General features: G+C 34.9%; 1 protein-coding gene across 2 annotated transcripts; it reads right to left on the reverse strand.

Annotated features, from left to right (window-relative positions):
• Positions 1–7,596: 7,596 nt before the first annotated feature.
• On the reverse strand, positions 7,597–14,470 carry LOC120081563 (methyl-CpG-binding domain protein 4-like protein). Of its 2 annotated transcripts, none has more exons than XM_039036562.1 (3): positions 13,300–14,467; positions 11,999–12,195; positions 7,597–8,152 (listed from the first exon to the last, which is right to left on the reverse strand). In XM_039036562.1, exons 1-3 carry the CDS (start codon positions 14,398–14,400, stop codon positions 8,035–8,037), a joined length of 1,416 nt encoding a protein of 471 aa, XP_038892490.1. In that variant the 5' UTR covers positions 14,401–14,467; the 3' UTR covers positions 7,597–8,034. The 2 variants fall into 2 exon arrangements, with proteins under 2 accessions (XP_038892490.1, XP_038892491.1); XM_039036563.1 differs by lacking the exon at positions 7,597–8,152 and adding an exon at positions 12,836–12,896 and having other exon boundaries at positions 12,059–12,195; positions 13,300–14,470.
• Positions 14,471–14,937: the final 467 nt, after the last annotated feature.

The raw sequence follows: 14,937 nt of genomic DNA on the forward strand, positions 1-14,937 counted from the left end.
AAAACTTAAGCATGTATATGAGATATACAAGTGGATCATGCCTTAAGTGGTAACCTAAATAGGTCTGTAGTATAAGGATTAAGGTGGGATACTTGATCTTGGTGACACTACGGATACGACCTGCTTTGTAGAGGTTTGAAAATGTTGTAAACTACTACAGATGATAGATCCTGACCATTCATGTGGAGACATGTGAGCGGGGGTGTCCTATACAAAGAGTTTGTATAAGATCGGACCACAAGATGACTAGACTCTATATATAATGTCATCGATACTAGAGACTTACATCTCACCTAAACGACCATAGGTGACACAACCTCAATCCTGAGTGTTGTGAGAACTCCTGCCTTTGAAGCAGTCCTTTGATTAGTATGGGTGAGAGTGGTCAGATTGCCAACTCAACATGTCTACCTTTTTGGGGACTTATCAGATCTGAGCGCTGGGAACTCAATTACACAAAATGGAATTCACTCCTTAAGTAGATAGATTGCTCCCTTAAGGGCTGATTCCGGGGCTTGAACATAGTGGCCACAGTTTCTCTTTAGAAGAGAGGACTCAGTCATAGTAGGACTATGACTTATGTTCATTAGAAGATTCAGTGGTACTTAAGAAGTTAGATGTAACTATATGGGCATAATGGTTATTGGCCGAGCTGTACTTATAAGCGATTTGTGAAGGATTGTCGCACTGTCGATTGGTTAAGATGGACACAGAAGATATATGTGGTAAGGAGAGTTCAGTTGTCGGTCTTTAGTGGAGTGCCTGGCAGTTAACAGATGGTTGATCCCGTGACTAAAGAGTTTAGTCAGTTATTCACTTACCGTTGGAGCTTTGAGCTTCAGGTTATAAGGTCCCCTTGGTAGCTCAATGGATTCAAGTTGAGTATCAGTTCTTGGTGTTGATTTGAAATGTTCAAATTGACAAGAGGTAATTCAATTATATATGATATGATCGGTGTGGTATATGAGATACATCAATTGGAAGATTAATGTAAATGAGATTTACATTAAGTGCCATGGAATATAAAAAGAGCTATGGTTTATATGTTTTATGAGATGAAATATTAAAACTATAGGTTATAAATATATTATGGTAAGTTAGTTATCATTTATATTTATAATAATATTAATTATTGGATAATTAACTCTTTTTCTCTAATAACCAATTGAATAGGAGGTTGTTGGTAGTTTCATGGTAACCGTGAGATAGAAGGAAAAATGTTTTCCTATTTTTTGTAAGAGAAAAGATTTGCAAAGATGTTGATTTGTGAATTCCAATCTCGGAAAATAATCACGGATAGTTGTCAAGTAAATTAGATTTACTAAGCAAACAACTTGGAGTTAGCTAAACGATCGTAGAGTATTCTTACACGATAAACACTCAGCTAAGCGATGAGCTAAATGACCACATAGCTTTTGCTAGACGATCACATAAATTTTCCTAAACGATTAGGCATCGACCTATACGATAGGTTGTTCCATCTCCCACTTGCTCAATTGTTTACACGATTGTGATTCCTCCGGTTTTCTACCTTAAACCAAGTTCACACAGAGCCCACCCTCTGGATTCTCACACCGAGAATACCAAGGTAACCTTCTTGGTGGTGTCATACTCAACTCGACATTGTCGAGGTTTTGTGGAGGCCATTCGCGGTGTTCGGGGTGTTCGTGACCTTGGCAATCGCTTAGTTCGAGTGTGCGGTGGTCGTGCAGTAGAGCGGTCGTGTTGGACAAACGTTCATATGTTGCTGTGTTATTGTGATTGAGCGTTCCTGATCAAGGAACTTGAAGATGAGCCTACAAAGGTTTGTTGATTCTTCCCTTGATCTGTAGTAAAGCATGCTGTAATTTCTATTTTTTGCATAACCGTTTGTTTCCGTTTGTGATTGTAATTGTTAAGTTCATATACGATTGAAATTTGGAAAGATCCTTCCGCTGCTCATGGAAATCCTTGTGTTAGATTTCCTTCAAATCAAAGGACTGCCCTCAAAGGCAGGAGTTTCCAACTCACTCAGGATTGAGGTCATGTTACCTATGGTCATCCTAGTGAAGTGAAGTCTCTGTCATGAACGATGTTATATAACGAGATTATAACATTTCGTGGTCCGGTCTTATACAAAATCCTTTCTATAGGACGCTTCCGCTTGCATGTCTCCACTTGAATGATCAGGATCAGACTATTTGTAGTAAGTCACAACATTTGTAACCATTCTAGAAAGTGGGTCGTATCCGTATTGTTACCAGGATAAGATTTCCCTCCTATATCCATGTACTATAGATCATTTTGGTTATCACTTAAGGCATGATCCACCTGTATGTCACCATATACATGCTTATATTACAACGACAACCAGGGATCTTAGTTTATTAGTTTGTGGTAAAGCAGTTAAAATATTCAATATTCCATAGACAATAGTGAAGAAAAATTCATATATTATTACAACACAAGTGTTTGTTTAATATTGTGTTTACAAACTACAGGACCCAACGAGAGTTTAGGGCATCATCCCCAACAATGTTTGCATGCAACTATTTATTATAGATTTAAATCTATTCCATTAAACATATAACAATTATATTTTAATGTCATATTAAAACCTATAATTTGCATCTAATGACGTTGATCAAATATAACAATTATATTTATCTAAATAGTATCGTGCTCAATGCAAAGTTCATTTTTATTAAAAAAAAGTATAACGCTTATATTTGTCATCCATGAAAATTAAACATACATATTCATCATTTCACATACATTATAACATTTAAAACATTATATGATGCATAAATATGCTTAATTAAAACATACATCAAAATAATATAATACTTATATTATGATGCATGAGCATGCTAATAAAATCATGCAATTATTAAAAATATAACACTTATATTAAATATGATGCATGAAAAATTTTGTCCTAATATGAGATTTTAAATCTATATGACATACATTATGCAATATAAATTCATCCAATAATTTATATATACATCAAATGCATAATAAATTAAACAGCAAATATTGGACCAAATTTTGACACCCTAAAAATTAATTAAATTAATGTAACTAATTTATATTAATCTAATTAATAAAAATAAATGAAATTACAAAAAAAAAAAAACAAGGGAAATATGCTGCAAACACCGGAGAGAGGACTCGATCTCACGACTGCCGGGCTCTTCGCGTGCGCCTGTGAAGCTCGGAGCGTTGCAACACTGGGGGAGTAGTGTCGCAATGCTATAGATATTGTCCACGTCGAAGAGTCATGATGTTGCAGTCCAGAAACCTTCTTTCTTTAGCATTTTGCTTCGAACTTTGTCCAAAAACCTTCGTTGTTTCCCCAATTTCTTCAGCAACTCTTGCTCCTCGATCGACACGAACTTATAGACTCAATAGAAAAATCTAAATGCCCAAAAAACAACAGGCTCTTACATTTTAATCACATTAAAATGTAAAGCTAAGTGCCAAAAAATGTAAATATCAAATATTGCAAACCTCACATTCAAAATGCAGATTAAAACCCACCGTCCCACACTGATTTTTGTTTAAAAAATACGAAAAAATAAAAATGCAAGTATTGGCTCTAATACCAATTGAAGGGAATCGAATTCCAGTGGAAGCCTGAGATTGTCTAGCATTTTGCTTTTCCATTTAATAGAAACAAAATCACAGTAGTCCACACAAAAACAATGGGGGATAAACATCATATTCAACATGCTATAGAAGATGGAGAAAAGGGAAAACGAAACTCACCTTTGTTGAATCATGATCTTCTCATAAATTCCTCTTGTTTGTCTCACGAACACCTCCTCAACGATCTTGGACACCACTATAAGAATAACCTTGTTGTTTTCTAGGAGTCTAAGGGTTAGATGAGTGGTCTTTAACACATGGAAAAGGAAGAGGTAGAGAGAATTTGTCAAGAGAGAGTAGAGAGGAATTTGGTGGAGGCTAGGTATTTATTTTGTACAATGAAATCTTTATCCTAAATGAGCTATAAGGATTTATTTATATGGAGAAGGGTAGCATTTCCTTTTCTACCTTTAGTGCTAATTAATTAAATTACTCTTATTTAATTAATTGGCACACTAATTAAATAATCATATATTAGATCATATTTAATATATAGTTAATTAATTAACATATAAACATCACATATTTATATGTATCTACCTCTCTAACATTACAATTAATTAATTATTCATGAATTTAATTCATTTCAATTTAATTTTGAATCTCATTCAAATATTTTTTTATTTTACATAATTTGGATTATAGATCACAACTATAATTAACCATTATATATTAATCTCATTAATATAAAATTCTCTCAATTGATTTTAACAATTCAAATAATTCATTTTTACTATCCTTTAGCAAGCTAACAAAAAAAACCTTATGGACCTATAGATTAGAAGCTCCAATGACGCGAAATTAATTAATTAAACTCTTTAATTAAATTAATCAATATTCATTAACTATCGATCACTCCACTAAAGACCGATAATTGTACTCTTTACATTGCAGATATATTTCTGTGTCCATGGATATAATCAATCAACAATGAGTCGACCCTTCACAAATCACTCATAACTAACAGCTAGGTCTAATTACTATTTTACCTCTATAGTTACATCTAACTCCTTAAATGCCATTGATACTTCTAATGAACAAACAATTTATAGTCGAACTATAAACTAACACCTCTCGGACCAATGAGAGGTTGAGACATCATTGTTCAAGACCCAAAATCAGCTATTAAGTGAGTAATTTTCTACTTTCCCTAAGATTAGGAAGGAAGTAATTCCATCTTGTGTAGTTATGTTCCTAGCTTCTTACTCGAACAAATCCCCAAAATGGTAGGAGTAAGCTAACATAGCCACTCTCACCCATACAGATTAAAGGATTTTCCTCATAAACATGAGTTCACAACTCACTCAGGATTAAGGTCAAGTCACATATGGTCATCCTAGTGAAATGTAAGTCTCTTCTAGTAACGGTGTTATATAAAGAGACTATTCATTTCGTGGTCCGGTCTTATACAAACTCTTTATATAGAATACCTCCACTCACATGTCTCCACATGAATGATTAGGATCAGATCATTTGTAGCACTTTACATCAACTGTAACAATTACAAAGCAGACCGTATTTGTAGTGTCACCAGGATAAGGTACCCAGTTTTATCTATCCACTACAAACCATTTAGGTTATTACTTAAACATGATCGATCCATATGTCAACCACATATATGTTTTAAGTTACGTGAAATAACCTTGGATCTTAGTTTATTGGATCGAGTTAATGTAGTCTAAATGTTAATGAAATACCTCTTATTTTATTAAATATATGATTTGTATTTACAAACTACAACATAAATGAGATTTAAGATACCAAATCCAACACGGAACAAATGGCACGGAAGAGTAGGACAAAAACGGATGACCACGGTAAGTTCAGACAACCGAACGAAACGGATGATGATTTTTTAATTTTTTTAAATAAAGATAAAGTAAAAATAAAATAAATAAAACATTTTTTTAATAAAAAATATTCCCCACACACACCTCGTCATGCCACACACATATGGAATGACCACCATATCCACATTTGCCTACCCCTCATCCCTTCCAAACCTCAATAACCACCATACTTCCCTTTTCCTTCATTAAAAAAAATAAATTTTCACCAACAATCCATCATTTCATTCACCAAAACTCCAGTAATCTTGTCATTCTCATAATAATTATTTATGATTCCATTTTTCAACATAAATAAAAAAAACTATAGCAAGATTAAATATGGTTTTAAATTGCTGAAAAAAAAAGCAAGAAAAAAAATGTATCGACAACTAGTACTAATATAGACGTTGATAGAACTCTATCAATGTATATTGGTATTAGAAATCTATACCTAATAGACAATGATTTAGATCAATCTCAATTCATGTCATTTTCTCTGCATATTCCTACATCTCAATTCAGAACAAAAACCAGGAAAAAAAAAAAGAGATTAAACACATAAACAGGGAAAATATAGACCAAGTTCACTCAAAAAGATGTTTCACCTCATCTCCCTATTTTTGTCCCTGAAATCGCTTAGAAGATGCTTCACCTCGCCTCCCTGTTGTGAGCTTATTTAAATATGCTTGTGATAAAAAAACAAACATTGAATGATGGACGTTGACCGATTGTCCAATTGTCAATGATTGATGAAAATCGTTGATCCAACCGCTAATTGATCGATTATTCGAAATTGTGAAGATGATCAAAGATATGTAATCAGAAAATCATAAAGAAGATTGAGTCAAATTGAGCGTCAATGCTTCTGATCGATTGTCAATTCTTCAATGCTTGTGATCTATTTTTTAAATAAAAAAAAAAATCGTGCGTGAAAATATTTTAAGATACAAGATCGTGAAATAATTTGAGATGCATGTAATATTTGGATTCAAATCACTTGTGATTTTAACATATTCGAATGTCAATTAAGCTATGCTCGATTTGACGATAATTATATCACATTTTAAACTAGAAAACAATTTTTAAAAAATTATATCTTCTCTCTAAAATATTTTTAAAACGTAAGTATTTTTTAAAATTACTTAAAGGACCTTTTAAACATATTTTTAAAGGCTCCAAGACTAGTAGACAACCTAATTTAAAAAAATTTAAGGACTAAAAAAATGTATATAAAAAATCCAAGAACAAACTCGAGAACTAAAAAATATCAACACTATATTGAAGAGCATAAGCATGCAAGCAACTGACATCTTTCTTCACATTCCATAGATTTTCTTCTTCTTCTTCTTCTTCTTTTTGAAAAAATCCACATTTGCCATTTGTTTCTTGAGAATATAAATATCCGAAATTTATATATACTTAAATCTATATATTTAGATAATCATGTTTGAAATATTTTTAAAGATATCTAAAAATGCTTTGATGACTGTGTTTCTTTTGAACATTTATACTCAGGAATGTCTTAGATTAATATAATATTCTAAGAATGTCCTTAACATCAGTAATTTATAATTAATTTAATATGGTTTGAACTTATATAACTAATTGTTTTGATTAGTTTGAATTTTTTTTTAATTAATATAATTTTGACTATTGGATAATTGTTTTAAATGACAACTAAAAATATTATCAAATATAGAAAAACTATCACTCTCTATCAATGATAGAACTCATGGCAGTGATAAACACAAAAATCTATAAAACTTATATCTCAAAAAGGCATCCAAAGCTCTAGAGATGCTCTTTGTATGAGAATCTTAGGATGTCCAAGAATCTCCAGATATCTTCAGACATATTACATTATACCAAAATAAATGTGATAATTTAGATGTTCACTCTATAAAAATCTTGGATTCCCATGTGAATTAGGTGCACAGTTCGGAAAAATAAGAATGCTGCAGAAATCTGAGTGATGATAAAGAAAATTATCATTATAAATAGTTCACTTTCAAGATATACATATCAATAATATAAAGTTTCATGAGGTGTTCAAAATCTTCAAACACAATGAATTACGTTCATAACTAAATCATATTTTAAAACTATTTAAACCACATGGAATACATGCAGAAACTAGTTGAACTTCGAACCACGTGCATCATATGCATAAACTGGTTGATTAAAAAGTGAGGTTACAGCCATATAGTCATGTTACAAAATACTTAGTCAAGGGTAAGCTTACCCATGGTGATTAGCCAAGACGTAACATAATCCCCTGCTGCTCCCCCACGAACAGTACACAGCTTCAGCTACAGTCTTAACCTAACTAGCTATTGGAGGAGAATTTCCATTTCTTCCCTTCCTAGTATATATGTTATCGATACAAGTTTAAATAGTTCCCAACCAACCTCCCAAGTCCCAACCCAACAAAATAAAACAACATTTACAAAACCGATAGCCCAAAAGAATTTCTTACTGTCAGAACGTTCCAAAATATATGTAGGACGGGGAAGTACTCCCTGAAATTCACAACTTCCGCTCCCGTACGAACGAAACCATCTACGGTCACAAAAGATCAGAGCAGGTGTCTGATGCTGTGGAGAAACTCCCAGTAATAATTAAGCATGTGATCTTTAGGATCTACTTCATTCCAATATCCGGTGCAGAATATCGCATGTGCATCAGCTCCATACCTGTCTCAAATAACATCCTAAGCTCAATAATAAAACGTAAGAAACAAACCAATATCATAATATTTATAGAATAATGAGTAATACAAGAAGAATAATATAAGTAATTCAAGTAGCTAAATGTCTACCTCGAGCTACTAAATTAAGAACTTAACATTCAAGAACTTCCTTTCTACCTCAAGCTACTAATTTAAGCCCAAAGTATCCTCAACGTGAACCAAAACAAAACGATCTTTGCCACAATATTATAAATACTGTCTACTACTACAAGCATTCACGTTGCAGTTTATGTGAGGTGTTCCACTTTTATAGAAATCAAAATAAAACCCAACTATATTGAAATAAAACTTCCTTTCTTGAGATCACTCTCATAGGAATGCTATTAGGATAGAAATAGGGATGCTAGTATGTATTAAGGGCATGTTAGTAATTAGTTAAGAAGTTTGGTCATAAATATCATGATTGTGAATGGAGGGTAGATATTATTTTGGTGAGTAATTTAGGGCTTGAGAGAAATTTCAAGAGAGGGAGGATCCAAGGTATCTTTCTTGTGAGACCTCCTATTCTGCATACTTATTAGGAAGAGCAGAAAAGGGGAATTCATCCCCGACAACGGGTTAGTGGAATGTATGAATTTGTTAAGAGTTGTATGGGGTTGGGAAGGGGTTTATGTAGGGTTTTTGTGAAGGGGAGCTGATTATCAAAATTGTAGGAGTCCCTAGAAACATCTCAAATGAATCGGGAGTTGTCCTGCTTTCAAGTTTCCTTTATATTTTACTATTTCGTTCACTTGTTGACTGTAGGAACTTGGTGAACATTTCTGAATGCAAGAAGGAGAAGATACCTAACACATTACCCGCCCCTAAAACACACCTTGTCTTCGTTCGAGGTGTCACTATACAAAGAGAATATTCAAAATTGGTTGGTTGGCATCCTATTGAAACTTAGCCCTGCAAATATAAAACCTAGCTAAGGTAGTGTGTTGATGGGCAGCAATGGATGGTGGTGGACGACAATAAGCCAACTGTCCTACCAATTGACGATGGGGTGGAGGATACGACAGACGATGGCAAGCTGCATCGATCAGGATGAAAACACAGAGGACAACAGTTGGCAAAGAGTTATAGATGGCTTTGGACAAGTACTATTGTGGTTAGAGTTTCTTCTTGGGTAAAACAGACAAACCTGGCCCAAAGCTCAATTTTGTATAACCACCCCTTATTTTGTCTTTTTTGAAAGGAAATACAACTTTTCATTAATATAATGAAAAAGAGTCCAACACTCAAAATACAAGGAAACAAAAAGATCAAACAGAAAGCATTAACAGTACAATCTCAAGATTAACTTGCACTAGAACAATAACTAATCAGAGAAATTAAAGCACCCCAATTCAAACATATACCTTGAACAGAAAAATAACTTAGAAAGAGAACACCAAGAAAAAGCATTGATCCTTGCAACTTCAAAACAATCAAGCCAGTGGAGGGATTTATCATGAAAAACTCTTTGATTTCTCTCAAACCAAATTTCAGCGAGTAAAGCTTTGATAGCATTAGACCATAGCAATTGAGACTTAGGCTTCACTGAAGGTCCAACAAGAACTTGAGTAAAATTTTCTTTGAAAGACTCCAAAGGCCCGATGAAGATAAAAATTGAAAGCATTTCTTTCAACCGCCGACGAAAAATAACAATAAAAAAAACAAGTGCACAAGGCCTTCACTTGCAGTCATACAAAGTGGACAAATAAAAGGAGATAGATAGTGAGATGGAAGCTTCCTTTGGAGGATAGAGGAACAATTTAAAGTTTCAAAGATCATAGCCCCAGAGAGTACATTGATTCTCATGGGGCTATTTGACTTTCACAGTCCTTTATAAACTTCTTTATCCATGACTTTGGATGCAGCCAAGTGTTTGAATAACGATTTGACCAAGGATCTTCCACATGTATCCCAACTCCAAACACCAGCCCCTTCTTTTGTCTTTGACATAAAAGGTGCCTTACCAATCTTTTTTGAATTCAGCCCAAGCAAGTGAACCCTATCAATTCATGAACCTTCTTTCTTCTCAGAATGGATGCCACAACAAACGACAAACTTTAAATCTACACAACTTACGTCAACGATTTATTCATGCCTGTCCCATTCTGATCCCTTGGCATGCCTCTTCTTGAAACTTATATCAATGTCTCCACCATAACTCATTTTATCCGACCATAACAAGCTTCCCCTTTGGCCATGACTTCTATCAATCTTTTCTTCTTTAATTTTCTCCATTTTGTTATGATGGTCTGCCATTTCTATCAAACTTTGTGGCAGTTGAAGTGTCACTCTCTCCACAACTTCACCTTTCCCCTCAAAATCATCAATGGTCAATCTCTCTTCAGACATTCGACCTTTATTGTGACATACAGCTTTCAAACTTCAATAAAGTTTAGGTTGGTGTCTCATCTCCTTTGTTTGATCTCATTCATTATCGTTTTCTGCATTAGCTTCATTTTACAACCTCGATGTTTCACGATTCTCCATCTCCATAGCCTCCGACGATCTGACAGGAGTTCGTATTCTTAGACTCAATCATCTTGTTTGTTCCTTTTCTTCCTTTGTTCCTGCGTGGACTTTCATAATGTTCTTCCTCCACAATTTGTTTAGTCTCTACTTTTTCCTCCTTTACCTCTGCAATGTCCTCTCAAATTTCCATGAATGTTTGTGCAATTGCATCTCGCATAGCATCTTGGATAGATTGAAACATCGAATACATTGGCTCCATCAATTGATCTTTGAACCCCCTTAATTTCTTCACGTAAAAATATCACAATCTCTTCAAAAATATTTTTCATCTAACTTCATGATCAGAATCCAACGGTTTTGATACCAATTTGACAGAATGCAAAACAAAACCAAACTATATTGAAATCTAAAAGATGAATTTTCAAGATAAACAAAGTAATTTAGAGAACTTGAACCCTCTCTTATACACCCTACTATCTATAACGAACTAGCATAACCAATTCTCTTGTCAACTATTAATCTACCCTTACAATCCTAATCATATTCCCAATCATATCCTAATACCATTCCTATCTTTCCCTCAATTCCTTCTCCATTACTGCACCATTCTCCTCCTCCTTGATAGTAACATACTCAGAATGCCAAATTGGAACGAATGAAACAAAACAATTTCAATGTAATATTTATACTGATAACAAGTACAGGATACATTCACTAGGCTAGTCTGATAAAGAGTGCTAACTTCCCTCCCACCCACACACAAAATCTAACCCACCATTCACTTGTATATTTCATAAATTTAAATTAGCATGTGTCCTCCCCTAGGCCCAAACTAATTTCCTAAGGCTATTTCTGGGGCCGAGTTCCCGCTTTTTCCTTGCCCTTTATACACTCTTACAAAGGGTGGCTTAACAGCAAGTTCTTCCACAATATGCTTGTGTGGTTAATTCCAACAATATAAGGTTGACTAAAATGTTTCCCAAAGAAGCAAAGCTAAAATTATGATGGTGCAAATGGCTAGTTTGGTTTTTGAAGAATGTCTATGTTAGTCTGTCAAGATGTGGAAAAAAAGTCATTTTGCGAGACAAAAAGGAAAGGAAACAACACTTAATGCCATCTGAGACCACTACACTCTCCCCCTTCCATGACATATTGAGCATAAGCATAGATATTTACAAGTAGCGAAACATGGTCAGTGAGAAGACGTTTGTGATTCACCACCATCATAAGCCTTTAATGATGGACAAGTTCCTCATTTGAGTTTTGGGACATGACTAAAATAAGCACTGAAAACTGAAATAGAATAATCAACAAGAAAGTGTACAAGGATAAGCTAAATTACTTGCCAACACCAGGAAGCTGGGTGACATGGCTCCAAGTTTCTTTTAAATACATCTCAGATAAAAGTTGCATTGTTCGTGATCTTTTTCTTTGTAAACCAAGAGGTCGAATGATATCTTCTATCTGCTCTTGTGATACGTCCAAAGTAGCCTTTGGATTGGGACACAACTTAAAGAGTTTAGGTATCACTTCTTTTGCCTGCAATTTTCAAAATGACAGATCACACTTAGAGTCAAATTGGAAGTTTTCAGGAAAAAAAAAAAAAAAGAAGAAGCAAAACCTATAGGACCAAGGGTGCATAATCAGGAAACAAAGAGATGAAATTATCAATTATGAGTTAACAAGTTGGCAAAGAAACCAGCAATGGCAAAAAGTTAATGTAGCAATCACATTGCTCCAAGTTTTGGTTGTAATAATATCATTTGAGTTTAGTTCCCCCACCATTCATAAATACATGTAGGACCAACAAAATGATAGATCCAACAGACTTGCACAACCATGGACCAAATACCAGGTATAGGAACCTCACTCTTTAGGGAACAAAGATGTGCATCAACGATGATATTACAGATTTTTACATATGTATCATTTATATATATAAAAAACTTTTACCTTCTACTCACATAGAAGTAGGACCAAAATTTTTCAGATTTCCTTTTAAACACAAGACAAAGTTTTCATTGATATTTGAACAGTCAACACTAATATAAAGAATTCCCTTTAAGAGTTTACAAGAAAGCAGGAGAATAAGAGTTCAGTTAATCACAGTTCAGTTAATCACACTTGAAGAATGATAACAAAGATTCACTAGAAGTAGCACACATAATTGCGGTTTGACCTAATTTAGTTTCAGCCTATTATCCTCTTCAATTAATCCTTGGTTTCTGTCCCTCCAAATTCTGCAAAAGAAAAAAAAAATCTTTATAAACTGATAGACACCCAGTTCCCAAAGTGAGGGGTGGGTCTACTACTTGGTGTTGCGCGTGTATTATCGCTGGACCCAGGAAATGTGAGTTAGTTAGGTAGCTGACGGTATGTTGTGATTTGGAAAGGGAAATGAGTATATGAGAGAGTCGGCTTTACTCCATAAGTATGTTGCGGAGCAGGTTAAAATGAGATGATGCTTATCCGTTTTTCCCTGTTTATTTGGTTCAAAGATATAGTTGAACTTCATTTATGTCGTGGAGTAGCAAAACTGTAATGAAAGCAAATTGAGTTCATGTGCTATTATGAAATATAATACAATGTGAAATTAGAAATTGCATACAAGATCAAGTAAATGGATAGCGGATTGATAAATACCTGTTGCCCAGATGTCCGGTTAAGGAGCATACATATGACTAGAACCCGCCAAGGGTCGTACGCATGATCCTGTTGGAGAAGGCGAATTCCAGAGGGAGGAGGCTTCCATGTATCGTCTGACGATTTCCTTCTATAAGCTTCCAAAGACAACTCTGCAGCAGTAAGAGTTGTCCGAGGTTTCGAAGAACTTGTTTTATCCCTTTGTTTCCTTTCATTGACTGGTTTACGGACCCTTTTCCCAGATTTGGCACGCTGATTTATCTGCTTCGTAGCCTCTCGATCCACTTCAATATTCTTTTCTGAATTTTGGAAATAGCGCGAAACAATCCGCACTCGTTTATCTGTTCCTGACTTCTGAATAGAGCGTGAAGCTTTTCCCATTGAATGTTGATTTGTTTTTGAGTTATCGGAGCTGGGGTCTACGTCTTTCCTCCTCCTTTTGCTTGATCTTTTACTTGGCTGCTCTGTGAGATTGACATCCTCATCCTCATCCTCATTATGTGCTACTCGTTTCTTCACCGATTTCTGAAAGTATCGTGAGACAAATCGTTCTCCTTGTTGGGTTGATTTTGAGTTTTGGAAATAACGCGAAGCCATACGGGCCCCTTCTTGAACTGGTTCTGAATTTAGGACAGAATGCGAAGTTGGTTGCGCTATTTTTTGATCAAATCCGAACTCTCGGTAAAAATTTAAGATCCTACGAGCTAGTGGAGGCTTTTTTGGCGGTTGAAGGGCTGGTTTTGCATTCTGAAGATCCTCTAGTGTTAATATAGGAGGCTCGTACACATCAGAAGATGGGGATGATATCGGAATCTCCTGAAAAGGGCAAATCGGAATCTCGCGGGATAAGGATTTGTTCTGATGATTCTTGGGTTCTGAAGCTTGGAGATCCTCACGAGTTGCAATTGGAGAGTGTTGGGGTATGAGAATCGTCGTGTTTTGGGTAAAATCCTGGGACGTAGGGTTTTGTTGAGATGATTTGGAGGGGCATCTGGAACGAGAACTACCTCGAAAGGCGAATTGAGAAAACAAATCATCGGGATACGAAGAAGACGATGGAGGGGTGAGGTTTGAATTGATGCTTGCTGTTGCAGCAGTCATGGCGGTATTCGCCGCGGAACAACAAGAAATGATCCCTTCACTACCTTCGCGCGCTTCTCCTTTGGGTTATAAATTCTTTCTACCATTTTACCGCTTTTTTTCTTTATCTTTTAGGAAAAAAAAAAAATTACAAGCAATGAGTAGTACTTTTTTTTAGGAAAAAACCGTGAAAAGAATTACAGAGCCATCATGGGCAAATCAACGTCGAAAAACAGCAACGCGAGTTAGAAAAATTATCGGGTTAATTAGATTTTTGGGTGCTTTTTAAATTTAATTAGAGAAGAAGGGGTGATTTGAAGTTATTCGGGAGAAATGGGACGATTTTTTATCCCCATTCGAATGCTTTTTTTCGTGCATTAAAAAATTCACACTTGACGCGAGTTAGAATACGTCTGTTAGACCCCAATTACATCTTCTTCCACCTCATTCTGCCTTAAAACAATTGTCTTCCCCTTCATTTTTTCATCTTCACCCAGACCGAATTCATCTTCCCTTTTATTACCGAATTTTCATTTCATCTTCACCCAAAAGAAAATT

The sequence above is a fragment of the Benincasa hispida genome, chromosome 7 (genome assembly GCF_009727055.1).
Source record: "Benincasa hispida cultivar B227 chromosome 7, ASM972705v1, whole genome shotgun sequence".
NCBI lineage: Eukaryota > Viridiplantae > Streptophyta > Magnoliopsida > Cucurbitales > Cucurbitaceae > Benincasa > Benincasa hispida.